Below are 19735 nucleotides of genomic sequence, written 5' to 3' on the forward strand. Positions count from 1 at the left end.
GCAATAAATAAAATGGACAAACTGACGTGGATGCAGGCACACTTTCGAGTTAGTCAGAACACTTCGGCATCCACCCAATAGGTTTCTTGCGTTCTGCGTAGCAAGAAGCGCCAGCACATTCCAGGAGGAGCAGGGGCTTTGAGGAAAGGGTTAATCTCTTGACACCGAAAATGAAGACAGCCGAGCGGCGCGGCCTTGCGCCTAATTTGCGAAGTGACGTAAAGACGCCAAGGAGCGTTCTGAACTCTTGCCACTAAAAAGCAGTCCAGACCCGTCCTCCCTCCTGCTTATAGGGGGAAAGGTTTGTTTTACGGAACGACCCGAAGCTATCCGGGAAAACACGAGTGGCCCTCGTCCATTTCCGGGTATGGTCAGCAGACGTCGCCCTCATTCATCCGTTGGTAGTATAGGGGGAGGGGGAAAACTGGCCGGGGAAATCCCCGTCTCTTTCCGACCTCTTTTCCGTAAAAGCCCGAGATGCTGTAAGGAAAGGCGTGTTCTTTCGACGAGCGAGAACCGGAAAAAGCCGAGGGTTTCCGAAGATTCCCGAGGGGGCTTTCCGGAGGTTCCCGAAGGACTTGAGGCTTGGCCGGCGCCGGCGCTCGCTGCGTGAGAGGGAGACGACAACGGCGGCGGGAGGCGATGAAGAGCGGCCGGGCCCGGAGTTCCTGAGGGGGCCGCGGCGGGCCGGGCCGGGAGGAGTCGAAGCGCCCCACAGGCGTCATGGCGGCCAATATGTACCGGGTGGGCGGTAAGGAAGGAGAGGGGGGCGGGGGGAGAGGGCTTTTTTTTTTTTTTGCCTGTGGGGGAAAATGGGGGAGGGGCGAGACACGAGGGGAGGAGGGGTTGCTGGCTGGAGGGGGGAATGTGAGGGGAGAGGCAGGGAACGAAGGGGAAATTAATAGGTGAGGGGGGCTAAAGGGGTTCAGCACCAGGGGTTAAAGATAGAGAGAGGGCTGGTGGGGGAGGGGGGTGTCGGGGGGGTGCATTGAGGAGTTGGGGGAGGGGACCTTGTCTCACCGAGGAGGTGAGGGGGGCAGGGGGGCTAAAGGGAGGGGGGCTGGACCCAGGAAGTGGGACTTAAGTTTATTTGTACAGTAATGTGAAAAGGGGGGGGCTTAAAAAAAAGCCGCCATGGGGAATATGGTGGAGTTTTGTGTGTGTGTTTATAAAGTTAGTTGTGGGGGCTGGGTTGTGGATCAGGGGGGTTGCTGAGAGGAGTAAGGAGGTTGGCTGAACTACCTAGTTTGTGGGGTAAAAGGGTTTGAAGAAATAAGGGGGATGCAAAAGAAATGGGGGGTGTTTGGGGGTGTGTGAAAGGAATAAGGGGGGGTTAGTTCCAAGCAGTGGGATGGGGACTTGAAGGGAGGTGGTTTTGGTAAAGTGAAAAGGGGTTAGTGAAGGAGGTTGGGGGGTGGGCTGACTTTAAATTGGGGGTGCTGTGGGGAAAAGGGTGTTCCTAAGAGGCAGGGAGGGGAGTTGTTGAATAAAATAGTTTGGGGTGGTTTGAGGTTTGTGAGGAATACATGGAGGCACTTGGGTCTAAACAGGTTTGGGATACTGGGGGCACCAAGAGGGTTTGTTCCAAATAGTGGGCTAACGTTTGGAAATAGTTTGTTTTAAGGTAAATGAGTGGAGGGAGGGTTTTTTTTGAAGGGGGGGGCTAATACTGGAAGTGGTAAAATTAAGAAGTAGCAGGCATAGTGGTAGTGGTGGGACTTAAAGTGCATGTGGAGCAGGGTGGCGAAAAATAGAAATATGAAGGTTGGGGAATATTAAAGAGGTGTAGGGAGGAAGGTGTTAAGAGATCTAGTTTGAAGAAGTAGCACAAAGATTGGAAACCCAAGGGGTTGGTTTGTGTGAATGACCATGGATGTGTGCATATTGGAGGTCAGTGTGAAAGAATAGGTTGGGGATAAGATATGGGGCTGGGCAGGGGAGTTGGGGGCATGAAGGAGTTGGTTGGAGGACTCTCCTAATTATGTGGTGGATGGGGCAGGCTTAAGAATTCAAAGCCTTTGGAAAAAGGTTTAACTTGAGGAGAGGTGGCGGTTTAAGAGTCTGGCCAACCCTTGTTTGAGTTTGGAATTTGGGTGAAAGAATTTGCGAGGGGGACACTAAAAGTATGGTGGGAAACATAATTTTCTCTCTCCCCTGCTAAACAGTTGGCTACAGCAAGTGAGAAGAGGGTGAGCTGTTTTCAGTCTCAGATGTGGTGGTAGAGAAGTGAGGTCCAAAAGATTGGGGTGGGTGGGTGAAACAAGACCAGACTGGTGGGAAATTGGGGGGGGGGGTGTTAAGTGTTGGTAGAAATGTCAAGATCTGGTTAGTTGTACAGGGAGGTGTCAGGAGGATGTGGTTGGTTCTGGGAGAGAGTGGGAGCGAAGAAACAGATGGGGAAGGGCCTAATACACTTAGGGGCCGCACAACTTAGAAGTTGAGCAAAGGGTCTTGTTGGATTTCAGCTGGGGGTAGTTAGAAGTCTGGGCCTGTCAGACTGGGGGGCAGGGGAGGCAAGGAGAGTGGTTTGTGCACGGAGTTAAGAACAGGATGCTAGAGAGTTGGTTTTAAGAGTCTGCAGTATGTGAGGTGCTGAAACCTCCATAGTCAGAAGCAATATAGATGATGGGGGGAAAACACTGGAGAGCCATTTCTATGGTGCCTTCCTTACAGACCACCGGGAGGCATCTGCTTAGGGTTTGTGATGCTGAACTAGGGTTGTAGCCAATGTTATTCCTACTCAGAGTAGACCTATTTAATTTCATAGTGACTAACAAAGGTTCATATATTTCATTGGGTTTGCTCTGAGTGCAACTTAGCTGGAAACAACCCAGTGTTTTTCATCTTTGGTCAATTTAGAACACTCTACCAATATACAGTGGTACCTCAGGTTACATACGCTTCAGGTTACACACGCTTCAGGTTACAGACTTCGCTAACCCAGAAATGGTACCTCGGATTAAGAACTTTGCTTCAGGATGAGAACAGAAATCGTGCTCCGGCGGCTCAGCAGCAGCAGGAGGCCCCATTAGCTAAAGTGGTGCTTCAGGTTAAGAACAGTTTCAGGTTAAGAACGGACCTCCGGAACGAATTAAGTACTTAACCCAAGGTACCACTGTACCCCCACCCCCTTGCCATGATCAGTGCCTCCAGAATTCCCAGCGTCACAGGGCCATAGGTCAATGATAGAGGGCACAGCTTGCTTGCAGAAGGACCCAGGTTCAAAAAGTTCCGGTAGCGGGGCTAGGAAAGACACATAAACACAGGGCTTTTTTTCAGCTGGAGCTTATTGGAGTTCAACTCTGGCACGTCTCAGGTGGGTGCCATTGCCATTCTAAGAGAACAAGGGAGAAGTTTATAGTCAGCTCCAGCACCTCTTTTTCTAGAAAAATAGCACGGCATAGACACACTCGTGTGTGTGTGTGTGTGTGTGTGTGTGTGTGTGTGTGTTACACACACACAGGAGAGAGAGAGAGAGAAACATGCTACTTGCAGTCTGATTAGATAATAAGGGGCTGGATGGGCATATGTTCAACTGTCTCCCTGTCTTTCTTTTCCTTTCACCTTCAAGCTTCTCATTCTTGCATTTAAAACCTGCTGCCCTCATTCCCTCCTACTCTCCTGTTCACAAGCTGTTGGGCCCCTTAGTCACCTCTTCCCACTCTTATCTATCTCTTTAACCACCCTGGGGCTCCCTTGGCCTGGAATATCCTCCCTCTCCCTGGTGACAATTCCCCTCTCTTCTAGGCCCCTTCTCTGAAGACTTAACTACTTCAGCCAAATGGTTGGCTGCCATCCACCCTTTGCTTGCCCTCCCATTGTTACCTGACTCTCTCTCCAAGCCTGACTCCCCCCCCCCTCTTCTTAATTTCTCCACCACCTCCTGTTTAATGTGGGCTGAATCTGAGTCACTCATATACTGTATTGCTTATAGTGGCTAGTACTGGTAGGAAAACAAAGAACTTATTGGTAGTGGTGGAAATAGGCCTTGCGGAAGCGCAACAGGCAAAACCAAACCTTTTCTTACATGTCAGACAAATGACTGGCAACCACACCTGGGTTGGGGCTTGGGGCTTGGCTACTCTGGAGATCAGGGATGATATATATTTATATTGTGTGGCTGGCCGGCCTTCTGCACGATGGCTTTCACCTTCAGCATTCCCATAGTGGTGATATTGGCTTGCTTTTATGTGATTGTCATAAAGATTCAAATATAATTGTGAAACACTTTAGACAGAATGATTTTTAGCCTTTCCCTGGCTTTAGTCACTGATAGGTATGATTTGCACCTAACAAAAAACAAACACTCTATAACTCTGTGTGGAGGCAGCCTGCCTTTTGTAGCATGTAAGAAATATGCAGATCAGGGAAATTTGCATGTAGTGCTTCTGTTAATGATGGGGAGAAGCAGGGCACTGAAGCCTCATTCCCTCATGAGGGTTGGTGAACCAGTGTCCCTCCAAAAACTGCTGGATTACAAAATCCAATACAGTGGTACCTCGGAACTCAGATGTAATCCGTTCCAGAAGACTGTTCGACTTTTGAAACGTTTGAGTTCCAAGGAGCCAAAACATCTGAGAATGGAGCCATTTGAGTTCCAAGGTACCACTGTAATTCTCAGTGACCAACAACACCGTTGGAGAGCCAAAGGTTCCCAGTCCCTTCCCTAACTATTAGAATAGATGTGTGGAAGCTTTAGTCCTCCTGATGTTGCTGTATTACAATACTTATGAGCCCCAGCATGCATGACCAATGGCCAGAAATGATAGGAGCTGTAGTTCCGCAACATACGAAGTCCAAAGTTTCACCACACCTCCATTAGAAAATTCTGGTTTCTGCAGCTTCAGTAGGCTTTTCCCCCCACCCAGCGCTTTCAGGCTCACCTTTTTAAAGGTTCAAATTCTGCTTGCTTTAAAAAGTGGGAAATGAAAGATGCTTATGTTGAACTCTTCATCTTGCTGTCAAATTCCATGGGGGTACACAGAGCATAACTGCAGAGAAGTGGAAGGTTCACAGCTCTGAGTGTGGGACTTCTGGTGGAATGGACAGAGGGTGCTGTGGAGGGTGGGGCTGAGCTGCAGGGTGGCAAGTCTTGAGGCTGGGCCAGGGGGAGAAGTACTGAATAGTCTTTGTCCTGGGTAAAATGGGATGGGCTGACCTAGATTAGATAAATCTTCATATTTTTCCTAAGGCACTTTGATGGGTTTGATCGATATAGTATTCCTATACGCAGTACAGTGGTACCTCAGGTTACATACGCTTCAGGTTACATGCACTTCAGGTTACAGACTCCGCTAACCCAGAAATAGTACCTCGGGTTAAGAACTTTGCTTCAGGATGAGAACAGAAAGCGTGTTCCGGCGGCGTGACAGCAGCAGGAGGCCGCATTAGCTAAAGTGGTGCTTCAGGTTAAGAACAGTTTCAGGTTAAGAACGGACCTCTGGAACGAATTAAGTACTTAACCCGAGGTACCACTGTATGTGCTTGAGCAATGGCTACTAGCTATGGTGAATGAACAGAACCTCCATGTTCAAAGGCAGTCTGCAAGGGAAGGTGGTTGCCTTTGTGACATGCTTAGAGACTTCTTAGAAGCATTCTTGTTGACTGCTGTGGGAAATGGGATACTTTACGCAAATGGCCTTTGAAGTAAGCCAGCCAGACTTTTCATATATTCTTGAGGTGTATCTATGACAACTCCTGTAGGTGTCAAGAGCATGGGCTGTAAATGGGGAAGTCTTTAGTTCAAATCTCAGCTCGGCCATGAACTTGACAGGTAGTATTAAACAATCTCCCCAGCCTCAGTCCCTTACCGGTACAGCATAACAGGGATAATAGTCCTTCTGGCCTATTTTACAGAGGGGCTATCAGGATCGGTCCAATCAGGGACAGACAGAAGGTGATTGAGACCTCCTGATCGATTTCTGGATGATTTGCATAGCTCAGCAAGGGTCTTTGACATTTCATTATTTACCAAAACCAGCAACAAAAAAAGCTCCCCACCTTCCCTCAAATAGGCTTCTGAAATGAGTAAAGCCTGGGGAGAAACCAGGAGCAAATTTTCATGTGAAAGGACTTGGAGGAGGTCATTTCTTACAACTTCCAGGGCTGAGCATTACCAATGCCTCCTCCACTGGCAGTGCTTTGCACCTGTTTCTAATTGGTGGACTTTGAAGGTCTTGTGTAAATGACAAAAAGCACAGGTTGCTTGCACAACTTACCTTTGATGCACATTCAAAGCACATACCTCCCCCAAAAATAAGAATCCTGTGAGCTGTAGTTTATCCCTTACAGAGCTACAATTCCCAGCACCCATAATAAATTGCAGTTATCAGAATGTGCTTTAAAGGTATGGTGCGTACACAGCCACAGTCCTGAAGTGTACCTGCCTTGGCTTAAATAACATCCATGAAGCATTTAAAGCAGGGTTGGGGAATCTGTGGCCCTCCAGACTACAGTTCCTACGATCCCTGACCATAGGCCATGCTGGCTAGTGTTGATGAAAGGTGGAATCCAGCAACATCTGGAAGACCACAGAGCACCCTAGGAGGAAAAAACATTAAACATCCACTTACATTGTTGTTTCAGGAGCCAGTGTCTCCTGAGAATATGTTCCTGCTTTCCAGCTGCTGCTGCTTCCACTCCCTCATTGCCTTTCGTTTTGCCCCTCTTACAGATTATGTCTACTTTGAGAATTCCTCTAGTAACCCCTACCTCGTCCGCCGCATTGAGGAGCTCAACAAGGTAAAGACAGCACTGGTTACGGGAAGCAGAGAGATGGGGCAGGGGGGGGGTGGGCTGCATGCCTTGGGGGCGCTGGACCTATTGTAGCCAAGGAAGCCAGGATATTTGGGAGCTGGGGGAACATGGGGGTGAAGTAGGAAGCTGCTGGGTGTGGTGAGGCACTTGAAAAGGATCCTGGTAGTCCCCATGACTCAGAAGCCATAAGTTTTGTGGTCTCAGGCCTCTGGAGCTTTCTTCCGCTTGAGGTTACATAGGCACCCTTCAGGTGCATGGCAAATACTTCCTTATTCCAATGGGCATTTTTAAGGTAGTGTTGATGGTTTATGGTGAGATTTCATTCTCTGTGTTTACTTTTATGTGCTTAGACTGGCTAATGATTAAGTGGTATAGAAATGCCTTACATAAATAAGAACAAGATCTTGAGGCCACTGTTGCCTGCCCACTAATAAACAGCATTGCCCCTCTGCTTCTACCCCCAGACGGCCAATGGCAATGTGGAGGCCAAAGTGGTCTGCCTGTTTCGACGGCGTGATATATCCAGTAGCCTCAACAGCCTAGCCGACAGCAATGCCCGTGAGTACTAGGGTCCCTGGTGTGCTTTGCATGTTCTTTGGAGCCAGTAGCTGTGGAGTATATTTAGATTGGGGGCGAGATGTTGCACTGGGCCTGTTGGGCTGGTTAGCACGTGGGCCTTGTGTCTGGGAATGGGCCTTTGGCAGCCTCTCTGGTGACACCAGCTGTGCTGGAGGAGGTTGTGGGGGAGAGGAGAGGCACAGAGGTGGATAGGGAGCTGTTGCCCTCAGGCTGGAGCAAGAGGAGGAGGGAATCCACCTAGGAAGAGAAAACAAGAAAGGAGTGTGTGAAAGGCTGCCCTACCCTCTTTCCCAGAGCAGTTGTATCTGAGAGCCCTGGGAAGCTTCTTTCTATCCTAGCAGAAGTGGGAGACTTAAGCAGATTGATTTGGGGGAGGGTGTCTTTATTTCTCTCCACCTGCTTGCTCACAGATCCAAAATACAGAGCAGCAGTTAGTTGCTGGCTGTTTGCATAATACATTGACTCTTTTAAAAACCTTGGCAGGGGTTGGATAGGAGAATAAGGTGCATGTAGGTTTGGAAACTTTATGCTTTCTTCTGTTGGAGAGGGGCCTTTAGGGTATTTGCGGAACTAAATCCCGGTGGTGAAGGCCAGGAGGTGATATCTGCCTCTGGCCCTTATAAAGCCTAGCCTTCTCTGAATCCTGGCACTGTCGTCAGCTGCTGAAGGGTTAACAGAAGTAGGATGGGGTGGGAGGAGCTTGCATGACTGCTTAGGGCTTCCTGGCCTCTTGGAGCAGGGGCTGTGACCTTGACTCTGTCCAATCAGGCCAGAGGAAGAGGAGGAGGAGGGCTGGTTCAAGGCTGCCTCTAATCCACAGGCCCACCTTTCCTTTGCAGAGGGTTTCCTGAGTCAAAAAGCAGGGGCGGGAGGGGAGGGTGGAGTAAGCATCCTTCAAGTCCCTCCCTGGGACTCTGCCAAGTTCTGAGAAGCAGAAGGGGGTTGGGAGAACAATGCGCCTCTTGGTGGACGCTGCTTCTTGGCTGCTTCTAGGAGGGTGGCTGAGTGTGTGTGTGTGTGTGTGTGTGTGTGTAGACAGAGAAACTGACATGCAGGCACATGCTGTGTTGCTGGAAAGGGGAACGGAAATGACGACCCTTTGACAGCAGCGAGTAGGGCACTTGTTTTTTTAATAAAAAGGGGAAATTTGGGTTGCTATCCTAATCCTGCTTAATTTGGGAGTAAGCCCCATTGGAGTCAATAGACTCCTGAGTAAACATGGTGGCTAGATCTATGCTGGGAAATGATCAAAAGGTTGGAGTATCTGAGGTGCTTTAGTAGTTGGGGTTTTTTTGGGGGGGGGAATCGATTGGGTCGGGGGTCATTATAGGTGTTACAATTGGAGGAGGGAACATATTTCTCTCTTTCTCATAGTACTAGAACTCAGGAACACTCAGTGAAAATGAGAGGCAGTCGATTCAGGACAGACAGAAGGCTTTTCACGCAATGTGTAATTAATTAAACGATGGAAGCCGCTGCCATAGGATGTGGTAGTGGACTACAACCAATGTGGCTTTTAAAAGAGGATTAGACAACCTTTTTTTTTCTTTTTTCTTTTTCCCTTGCTCTTCAACCAGAAAAGGTTACTAGAATAGCTTATTATTGTTTGTCGGAAGGGAGTTTTGTTTTGTTTTATTATGCATTTTGTGTTCTCATTTTGTATTTTTATGTTGTGAACTGCCCTGTGATGATGTTCAGTTGTCAGTAAGACAATCTCTGCCTCCAGGGTAACTATCTGCAAGATACGAGACACAAAGAACAAGGGATGGGGACTAACAAGGGGTGGAAAGAAAGCTCAGGCACCAGTTCTTAAACCTGTAGTACTTAAAACTATCAGCTGGGATGGAAACAATGTAGGGTAGCCTGATGGCATCACCCTTGCCAGGTGACTTTGTGGGAGAGCTAAAGGCAGCTGGTTTCTTGGCAGAAGTGCTTCTCTTTTCTCCCTTTGTTCTACAGCCTGGTGGACTCATAGTGGGAGAATAGGTGTATTAACTACCGTATTTTTCGCTCTGTAGGACGCACTTTTTCCCCTCCAAAAATGAAGGGGAAATGTGTGTGTGTCCTATAGAGCGAATGCAGGCTGCGCGGCTAAGCCCAAAGCCAGAGCAGGGAGACGGAGCGCTGTGGAGCGCTCCATCTCGCTGTTCTAGCTTGGGGATGGCAGTGCAAAGCCTCTGCAGGGCAGTGGGGTGCCTGCACCCCGCTGCCCTGTGGAGGCTCCAAAGGCTGTCCCTGAAGCCTTTGGAGCACAGCAGGAACTTGTGCTGCGCTCCAAAGGCTTCAGGGATCTTTGAGGCTGGCGGTGGGGGAAAGCAGCACTTCCCTCCACCGCCACCCCCATAACCTCGGGGGGCAGCGGGAAGGTGGCTCGCTGCCTTCGCGCTGCTCCCCGACCTGATCTTTGAGGCTGGCGGTGGATTTCAGGTTGCCTTCACTGAAGCCCGGAGAGCGAGAGGGGTCAGTGCGCACCGACCCCTCTCGCTCTCCAGGCTTCCAAGGTAGCCGCCTGAAGCCTTCAGAGCGCAGCGGGAACTCCGGAGGCTTTGGGTGAATGCACCTTGTTTTAGAGGGGGAGAACAAGAAAAAAGTTTTTTTCCTGTTCTCCCCCTCCTATGGTCCAGTGCATCCTATAGAGCGAAAAATACGGTAAGCATGATACTGAGAATAGAACCTCCATTTTCAAAGGCAGTATACATGTTTGAATTTAATTTATCACCATTAGATCCAAGCCTTCCTCCAGTGAGTTCAGGGAGGCAAACCCCATTTTAAACTCACAACAGTGCTGTGATTTTAGGCTTTGGGTGTGAATGTGTGATTGAACGAGAGGCCACCCAATGAACTTTGTGACAAGCAAGTATTAAAACCCACATTCTCCAAGTCCTATGTTTTAACTATTGGCACCGTGGCTCTAAGACATTAGAGAGAAACAGGAGAGGGGCCATTGCATTTCTGCACTGCATGTGAGTTTCCATATATGTCTAACTGGTTGCCATTGGAAGCGGAGTGTTGGGTTGGATGGGCCCTTGATTTGATCCAGCAATCTGGTTTTTATGTATTTTGAAAAACCTGATTTTAGCCTTTTGAGTAGTCTCCATATTGATTTGGGATGATTGCTGGCTAAGTCAAAGGAGCCACATTTTGCAGTTTCTGGGGGAGATGGAATTCCTGGAAGTGAACACCGTTACCTTCTGCCTCTTTCACCCCAAAACAGGAGAATTTGAAGAAGAGTCCAAACAGCCTTCAGTGTCGGAACAGCAGCGGCACCAGCTAAAACACCGGGAACTCTTCCTTTCACGCCAGTTTGAGTCTCTGCCCGCTACCCACATACGGTGAGGAGAGGCTGGAGACAATTGTTATATATCACTATATTTGTATAACACTATTAATAATTAAAAAAAAATCAACCAACCATACACACACAGTTGAGAGAGCTGCTAGGCTAGACGTGGGTTCTGTTTTTCTTTGCAGGGGGAAATGCAGTGTTACGCTGCTCAACGAGACAGACATCCTCAGCCAGTACCTGGATAAAGAGGTGAGGCAGGTTGCGTAAAAAGGAATGTATGTGGCTTCTTGCAGAGTCCCAGTGTTCTGGACTTGGGATAAGAGGGTATCATCCCTCAGCTCCATCAAACAGAATGGTAGGGAAGGCATCCCGCCACTTTTGTTCTCTTTAGTCTTTGCAGAAGGAGTGAAGACATCCTCCTACCGCCAGGAACTGAAGAGACTGAAGGTTTTAAGGGTACCACCTTTTAACTTGCCGTGTCCCCTTTTCCTCCCAGGATTGTTTTTTCTATTCGCTGGTCTTCGACCCAGTTCAGAAGACTCTTCTAGCTGATCAGGGTGAAATCCGGGTTGGCTGCAAGTATCAGGCAGAGATCCCAGAGCGGCTGGCGGAAGGTGAGCAAGGAAAAAACAAACACATCACTTGATCACTGAGTAAAAAGAAAGAAAGAAAAGTACTTCCCTTGGTTGGTGGGATCATGGCGGTCTGTGCATTGACAACCCCTCTCTCATACTCCCTCAGGAGAATCAGACAATCGAAACCAGCAGAAGATGGAAATGAAGGTGTGGGACCCTGACAACCCTCTTACTGACCGGCAGATTGACCAGTTCCTTGTGGTGGCTCGGTGAGATCCGGCTGGGGGGTGTTGTGGCTCCTCTTGCCAGTCTAGCTCCAGCTCCTGCGGGTCATTAACCCTCCCTTTTCTTCCTTCAATGCCAGGGCTGTTGGCACCTTCGCTCGCGCCCTTGACTGCAGCAGTTCCATCCGGCAGCCCAGCCTTCACATGAGCGCGGCTGCCGCTTCCCGTGACATCACGCTGGTGAGGGGGCGAGGAGGGAGAGAAGGGCAATAGCTGTGGGTGGGGCATGACATGTGGGGCAGGGCTGTATATTATGTATAGGTAAAAAAAACTGCACCCAAGCCCTAGGTTGGGAAGAGCCATGGGTTGAATCCAGTGTCAGTTCCACACCAATCCATGGAAGTTACTAGGCATTACTAACTTGGATCCATTACAGTAGGTCTGCTCTGCTGGATACAACCCCGAGATTTGCAAAATGCTAATTTAAAACCATGCCAATTCACTTATTTTCACAAAACTGTCTGGTATAATTTATTCAGTTAAGACAGGTGAGGGACAAGGAAGTCTTCTACTGACATTTGGATCCATATTCAAACATCCCTCTAGCATTGTTTTCAAGCCTGTGTTTGCAACCATAAGGACTAGGGGCTCAATTCAAACACCACACAAATCCATATGTTAATCATAGTTTACCACTAGAACCAACTGGTCTTTGAGCTTCCTTATTTAGAAGGAGCAAGCCATGGTTGTGAGGCTGCTTGTCTGCTTCCTTGCCCCAGCCCCAATCTGCTCAGCAGTCTGCAGAGGCCTCCAGAGGCAGAGCAATGGCTACAACTCAGATTTGTTGATTCAGACATGGCACCAAACTATAGCACAATCTGCTTACCAAACCATGGTCTGGTTTGCTAGCCGATTGCAAATCATGGTTTCTCAATTCAAACTTTGCGTCCAACTATTACAGCTAAGTTTCCTTGAGCTGATGTGAGGGTCTGAGATTCTGAGGAAACCTAAGTTCTGACCCCGTACTACATTCAGCAGACTTTACAATCCCAAGTCGCACAATTGCCTCCTGTTCTCTATCTTTTCTGCCCCCTTCTGTCTTGGCAGTTCCATGCAATGGATACATTGCAGCGGAATGGCTACGACCTGGCCAAGGCTATGTCAACGCTGGTGCCCCAAGGAGGCCCCGTGCTGTGCAGGGACGAGATGGAGGAGTGGTCGGCTTCCGAAGCCATGCTCTTTGAGGAGGCCCTGGAGAAATATGGCAAAGATTTCAATGACATCCGGCAGGACTTTGTGAGTTGGGGCTATGAGCTGGGTGGAAAATAATAGTCAGAGTCTCCTGTGGCCCTACTTTTTACCCCCTCCCTTTCCATTTCCCCCCAAACTGGGAAGGGTGTCTTCTCCCCTACTCTTGGAAAAGGGACATAATCATTTCTTCTCCTGATAAGCAGACAGACCCAGTTTCACATTTGCCCCAGAACTCAGTCTTTGGGATGCTTGTAAAACTGGTACTGTGTACAGAAGTGGTTTTCAGCTGATGTGCCGTGGCACCCTGAGATGCCTTGGATGATGGTTTGGGAAGCCATGGGCAGCGCCAGCCTCTGTCCCTTCTCCTTCCCTACCTCCTTATAATAGATAGATTAGATTGCGTGTATAAGATTGATAGGGACGCGGGTGGCGCTGTGGGTAAAACCTCAGTGCCTAGGACTTGCCAATCACATGGTTGGCGGTTCGAATCCCCGCGGCGGGGTGAGCTCCCGTTGTTCGGTCCCAGCTCCTGCCCACCTAGCAGTTCGAAAGCACCCCTAAGTGCAAGTAGATAAATAGGTACCGCTTTATAGCGGGAAGGTAAACGGCGTTTCTGTGTGCGGCGCTGGTGCTGGCTCACCAGAGCAGCGATGTCACGCTGGCCATGTGACCCGGAAGTGTCCTCAGACAGCGCTGGCCCCCAGCCTCTTAAGTGAGATGGGCGCACAACTCTAGAGTCGGACACGACTGGCCCGTATGGGCAGGGGTACCTTTACCTTTTATAAGATTGATAGAAATGGCCACGCGTGGCAGAAGCAAGGAGAGCAATACCTACGAAGCGCACCTCACAGGAAATGTAGTTCCCAAGCCCCGCCTCCACCTTGGAGGGGGCTACACTGCCCGCAGGCAGGCTGAAGGGGAGCCGCAGAAATAATGTAGTTGGTCAAGGGAGCTGTGGACTCCGAAAGGTAGAAAACCTGGTGTGCAGAGTTCCTTCTCTTCCAGATTCCAACCGCTTCCCTAGCTGTAGTTTGTCCCCACCAACTGGAGGGCTGCCCAGGGTCAAATGCCCAGGGTCAAATGCCAGCTCCCTCCCCCCCCCCCCCGCCCGACTGGTGGTTCGGGCCAGTCACTGTGCGTTCCCTTGAAGTCTTGTCTCTCTTGTAGCTCCCGTGGAAGTCCCTTGCCAGCATTGTGCAGTTCTACTACATGTGGAAAACCACGGACCGATACATCCAGCAAGTGGGTGAACTGATTTCTGCAGAGCTTTGGGGGTTTGGCAGCGAAGGGGAAAAGGGATCATGGCTGGGGTGGGAGAGTCCCGTTCCTTGCCCAGAGGCTGTACCTGCCTGTGGACCCCCCTAACCGAGTGGTTTTGATAACGTGAGACTCAAGCAGAGACCCTGCGAAAGGCAGCACGTCTTGACCTTCTCACGTCCTCCTTTTCCTTACAGAAAAGGTTGAAAGCAGCGGAAGCTGACAGCAAGCTGAAGCAGGTGTACATCCCCACCTAGTGAGTATTCCCCACCCACCTCAGGGACCAACAGGGACAGATGCGTCCAGAGTTCAGCCTGGCCTCTTTAACAGCATTTGTCTTCTTACCCCATCCCTTCCACACCACCCAGCACAAAACCCAATCCAAACCAAATCATCTCTGTGGGCTCCAAGCCTGGCATGAACGGGGCTGGCTTCCAGAAGGGGCTGACCTGCGAGAGCTGTCACAGTGAGTACCTGCCGGGGGCGGGGGCATTGTATCTCTGAGGACAGGGAAATGGCACAAGCACAGTGCAAATTGGTTTCTGTTCATCAGTGAACAGCATTGCAGTGTTTCACCCATTGTGGGTGGGCTCTGTGTTGGTTCACCCACCTGAGTTATTTGCCTCCTAACCTGGGGGGGGGGCAGGATCTAGGGTTTCACCTGTCTGAGTCCATGACCCCTCTGCCTCCCTTTTGCCCCACAGCCACCCAGTCAGCACAGTGGTATGCTTGGGGTCCCCCCAACATGCAGTGCCGCCTGTGTGCCTCCTGTTGGATCTACTGGAAAAAATACGGGGGCCTGAAGACACCGACACAGCTCGAGGGAGCAGCCCGCAGTGTCACGGTAAAGCCTGCTCTAGTATCGCTAGTCCCTGGTTTGAACCCGAAGTATAACATTTGCTGTCTTCACCGAAGCCTCTAAAATTGCTATATTCTTCTGGGTTCTACCTGTAATGGATACTAGCAGCAGCAAATTTAACAGTGAAGGGGACTTTGCTCAGCGGATTTCCTGGCCACATCGTTCTTATCTCTCCCTGAAAGCAGCTTTGCCCAGGAACAAATGGTTGGCTTTTTAGATTTTGATACCACATTGGCAGGTGTTATGTTGTCATTGACATAGCTGGCATCTTGCCACATGCTGGTTCTTTCCTATTCCCTTTACTTTGGGGGGGGGGGGGATCATTCACTTTGCAAGCTGAGCGGGGATCTCACCGTATTGCCCCCTTCTCCCGTTTTCCAGGAGCCACACTCCCGGGGCCACATGTCTCGGCCAGAAGCCCAGAGCCTCTCTCCCTACACGACCAGCGCCAACCGGGCCAAGCTTCTAGCCAAGAACCGGCAGACCTTCCTGCTGCAGACCACCAAGCTGACCCGCATTGCACGCCGCATGTGCCGGGACATCCTGCAGCCGCGTCGGGCTGCCCGTCGTCCATACGCACCCATCAACGCCAATGCCATCAAGGCAGAGTGTATGTTTTGTGTGTGTGGTGGAGAAGGGCTGCTTGGAACAATGGAGGAGCTGGCGGATCTCATTCCTGTTGTTTGCTCTCCCCTCCAGGCTCTATCCGGCTTCCCAAGGCCGCAAAGACGCCTCTCAAAATTCACCCTCTGGTGCGGCTTCCGCTGGCTACCATTGTCAAAGAGCTAGGTAAGGAGACTGGGGTCGGGCTTATGTCTCACATCTCTTAACGTTGGCCTGATCTCCAAATCACAATTATTGCCACAGGTTTGTGCACTCCTTTCTCGTGTATGAATTCCCCTCTCCCTTCTATGGTTTTGCTGTGATGTTCAAATCAAGCAAAAATATGGCTGGGGTTAACTGGGATTTCCTCCAAACCATGATTTGCAGACAATCCTGACTTGCTGTGAATTCCAAATCATGGGACATAAGAAGGAATTGCACACCTCCCCACCAACCAGTCCACAACCCATTTGAAGATTGTGTCCCTGAATACCGGTTGCTGGGAATTGCAAGTGGGGAGAGTTGCTATTGCACTCAGCTTCCGCTTGTGGGCTTCCTTATGGGCATTTGGTTGCCCACTGTAAAAGCAGGATGCTGGACTAAATGGGCCATTGGCCTGATCCAGCAACCAGGCTCTTAGGTTCTTATGATGTCAGTCTGGTGTCTTGGACTAGGGGAGAGAGGAAGCTTTGGCCCAAACAAGCTAGTTTCTCCTTCCAAAAACATCAGATGTTTATAAGAAAACATAATCTCCAAAAAATGGGAAGCAAGACCACTAGGGGAAAGCCTGTGTTTCTCTTCAGCAGTTGCCCACCTAAGACAATGCTCTTGTTCTTCCAGCTGCACAGGCTCCCCTGAAACCAAAAACCCCCCGAGGCACCAAGACGCCCATCAACAGAAACCAGCTGACCCCGAACCGAGGCCTGGCTGGCATCGTGGGCAAGCGGGCGTACGAGAGTGTGAGTGCCGCTGGGCTCTGGAAGGTGGGCATCGAAGGGCGGCGGTAGCATTTGGGTGTGATTGAGTGTGATGTTATGGAGACCTTGGGCAGGGAGAAGGGGTGTAATAGCAGAGAGTGTCAAAGGATTGTATCCGATGTTAACCCCACTCAGAGTGCACCTGTTTAAATGAATGAACACAAGCAAATTGGTTCCATTGAAATCAGTGAGCCTTCTCTAAGTGGAGCTTGGGTGGGTACCACCTTACAGTTCTGAAAGTTTATTTTGTGTGCTTGTGGGAGGGGGAGACCCACACATTTGAAACCCTAAAAGGGGCAGAAAAGGTAAATAATATTTTTTAAAAACAAACTGCAAAATGGTTAGTGTTCACTGTGGCTGATGCTACTTAAATTTCCCATAACTCCTTTTTCTTTTTCTCTTTGGGAGAGAAGGAATATGTTGTTTCTGGGGGGTCTTTGTTCTTTCTGGGCCTACATATCTCTCTCTCTCTCTCTCTCTCTCTCTCTCTCTCTCTCTCTCTCTCTCTCTTTCTCTCTCTGTAAGTTCCTCTCTGCAGTTGGTGGGGAGGACGGGTAGCCAGTTTCCCCCAGCCAGGCAGCATAAGACTCCCCCTCCCATTTCAGGGCAGGGTGAGACTGACTCAGGATGGAGGGGGAGGGCGGGAGCCAGCAAGAGGTGGACACTGCCTTTGGGGTTTCCTCTCGCTGATAGCTCTATGTGCGACTGGGTGCAGGTGGCAGGGGGCGGGCTCCCCTTCTCGGCCAACGGGCGGCCCATGACTTCCGGAATGAGGTCGAGCACTCAGCCTGCCATCAAGCGTCAGAAGCTGAACCCGGCCGACGCCCCCAACCCAGTCGTTTTTGTGGCTACCAAGGACACCAGGTACTGGGGAAGGGATTTAAAACCAAAAAAATGCAGTTGGGGTGACCAGGAAGGCGATGGAAAGGGTGGCGCAGTGGGCAGGGTGTTTAGCTTATCCCTTCTCTGGCACAGGGTTGGTACTGGCCTCTTCTGTTCAGGGCTCCTGCCTCAGATATGGAGTTTTGTGCCAGTTTTCTTATCAGAAGCAAACAAATAAAAAATGGAATTCCCTTCCCTCCCCGCAAGTCCTGACAGCTATTGCTGTGTGCTGCATAATGTCCTTGGGACATTTACCCACTTCGCCACCCCTCTTTTCTGCAAGAACTCTGGGCGCAGAGAGATGCTCTGCTCTTCCAGACGGTCAAGGGCCCTAGGGCAGGAGGTAGCAACCCAGCCTGTAATTCACCTGGGAAATTTTAGTCAGGTTGTTGCACAATAGTGGATTCTCTCTCTCCTCCACCTTTCTGCCACCAACAGGGTGTGATTAATGTGCAAAGAAATGCAGATTTTACTTGATTTGTTTGTTACATATTTTGGGGTTTTCATTAAATTCTGGAGATTTTAGATAAGAGTGTCAGGTGCCAAAAGCTTAGAAGGAAATCTGCACGAGGCCCCAGTGTTTGCTTCTGCTGTTCCCCAGTGCGCCAAAAAGGTCTAGAAAATGGCCCTTCTACGTTTTAAAATGGATGCAAAGAAGTTCAGAAACCCAGGCATGTGGAAGTATGTCCCTCCTAGCCATCATACACAGCTTCTGTCGCAGAAGCAACAACCTATGTCTCATAATTGTTTGTGCCCCAGGCACAATCTTTCCCCTTGTTTTTTTTAAGGTTTTGTTTTCAGAAATGGCAGATGCTACAAGTTGTGTAGCTTTGGCACTGGCAACAAGGTTTTATAAATCCTGTTCAGAGACAATCCCAATCTCAGGCCAGAGCTGCAGTTGGAGGGAAAGGGAGTTTAAAGAATACAAGCTGCAGTAGGTGCTGGGATGGGTTGAAATAAAACATTGTTTATGGGCCCCACAAAAACTGGACCGGCCAGGTGTAGGGGTTGATTCTGGCGCTGCCCTGCCAGGCTGCTCACTGCGTCTTCCATCATCTTCTGAGGCGCTGCATGCACCACGCGGCCTGTCCTCTTTGGTTAGGCTCTGCAGTGTTTTGTGCCCCTGACGCCCTGCACCTCTTCCTCTTTCCTTCCCCCAGGGCGCTCCGCAAGGCCCTGAGCCACTTGGAGATGCGCCGTGCTGCCCGCCGGCCCAACCTGCCGCTCAAGGTGAAGTCGGTGCTGCCCCTCCGGCCTGTGGCGGCTCCTCTGGTACCCGTACCCCCAGCCCATCCTGCCAGCACCAGCGAACCCATCATCCTGGAAGACTGAGTGCTGTCGCTTCTCTGGCGCCCCCTCTAGGATCCTTGTAGCCATCTCACCCGACACCAACACCCCTTTCCCGCCTCCAAGGCCTGTCTGGCAGAGACAACTTCAGAGCTCCAGTTGCCAAGCGTTTGCTGGGATTGGGCAGGCGGGAGGGGGGGCATCTCTTTCCCTCTCTCCCCCCCCTTGCAAAGTTGGATACTGGACACCCTTCATTCCCCCCTTTTTATATATATATGTATTTTTTAATTTCCACGTTTTCCCTTCCTTTTTTTACCCTCCCCTAACAATTCAGACTTGCGCACAAAGCTGGCCACTTCCCTCCCCTCCCCATGGCAGCACTGTAAATGCAAGTTGTGCCCTCTTCTGTGTGTGTGTGTGTTTGGGGGTCAGGGTGGAGAAGACTGTAGGGATGGCATGGACTTGGGGAAATACAGAACCCCTTTCAGAGTGACTTCCATTCCACCCCTGCAGCTGTTTTTCCTTCTTCTTTTTTGTCTCTATGTCTCCCTCCCCCCCCCCCCTTTTTTTTTTTTAAGTTGCCCTCTGGTCCCAAATACCCATGTATCTGGGAAAAGAGGGGCAGCCCCAGCTGTCTGTAAACATGGCTACCCTTGCCCCTCCCCTCAAGCCTTTGACAAGCCCATTTTTTGTACATGGTTTGGAGAGGAAAAAAAGTCAGGTTTTTTTAAGTCAACCTCTTACTGGTTCTTATAGCAACAAAATAAATAAATGCTGTTTTCTTCACACCTTCCTCTCCTCTCTTTTTTTTCCTTTTGCGTGTGAGGGAGCTTGTTTGGGGAAAACTTGGTGCACGTGTGTTGCTCCTTACAGGGACAAAACGGTTTCACTTTATTGCCTTGTGTTTAGAGTGGATAGCCTGGACCTACATAGGTTATGCCCCCCCCCTCCTTTCTCCCTTCTGGAATTGGTAGGCAGGAAAACCTGGAATGGCCCTTCCAAATTTTGCAGATGCAGGGAAGAGAACATCACTCACTTCTTAGATAAGACACACAGATAAAGTGAGAGAATTAGCTTTTTGTTCTTGAATTATCCACTGGTATTTGCTGAGGACAGGATAGAAAGTATCAGGGAGGCTCTCATAGACTCAGTATGCTCACTGTCCGTTAAAAAAACAACTGCTTTTCAGAGACTTGTCC

The 19735-nt window shown here is 49.9% G+C and overlaps 1 protein-coding gene across 3 annotated transcripts; it reads left to right on the top strand.

The window, feature by feature from the left end:
* Positions 1-267: 267 nt before the first annotated feature.
* Positions 268-19324, top strand: MTA2 (metastasis associated 1 family member 2). Of its 3 annotated transcripts, none has more exons than XM_083418515.1 (18): positions 268-751; positions 6674-6741; positions 7221-7314; positions 10550-10667; positions 10807-10870; positions 11118-11235; positions 11363-11465; positions 11561-11660; positions 12528-12716; positions 13839-13913; positions 14126-14184; positions 14297-14394; positions 14633-14772; positions 15169-15397; positions 15487-15576; positions 16231-16373; positions 17083-17231; positions 18410-19324. In XM_083418515.1, the coding sequence occupies exons 1-18, from the start codon at positions 724-726 to the stop codon at positions 18579-18581; spliced, it is 2037 nt and encodes a 678-aa protein (XP_083274641.1). In that variant the 5' UTR covers positions 268-723; the 3' UTR covers positions 18582-19324. The 3 variants fall into 3 exon arrangements, with proteins under 3 accessions (XP_083274641.1, XP_083274642.1, XP_083274643.1); XM_083418516.1 differs by having other exon boundaries at positions 343-751; positions 16231-16349; XM_083418517.1 differs by lacking the exon at positions 17083-17231 and having other exon boundaries at positions 544-751; positions 16231-16349.
* Positions 19325-19735: the final 411 nt, after the last annotated feature.

The sequence above is a fragment of the Podarcis tiliguerta genome, assembly GCF_965153285.1.
Source record: "Podarcis tiliguerta genome assembly, chromosome: 16".
Classification (NCBI taxonomy): Eukaryota; Metazoa; Chordata; class Lepidosauria; order Squamata; family Lacertidae; genus Podarcis; species Podarcis tiliguerta.

Coding starts and splice junctions, on each gene's coding strand:
- MTA2 (XM_083418515.1), top strand. CDS start 724: ATGGCGGCCAATATGTACCGGGTGGGCG. Junction 11,236..11,362: donor CCCAGAGCGGCTGGCGGAAG/GTGAGCAAGGAA, acceptor ATACTCCCTCAG/GAGAATCAGACAATCGAAAC. Junction 16,374..17,082: donor GTGCCGCTGGGCTCTGGAAG/GTGGGCATCGAA, acceptor GACTGGGTGCAG/GTGGCAGGGGGCGGGCTCCC.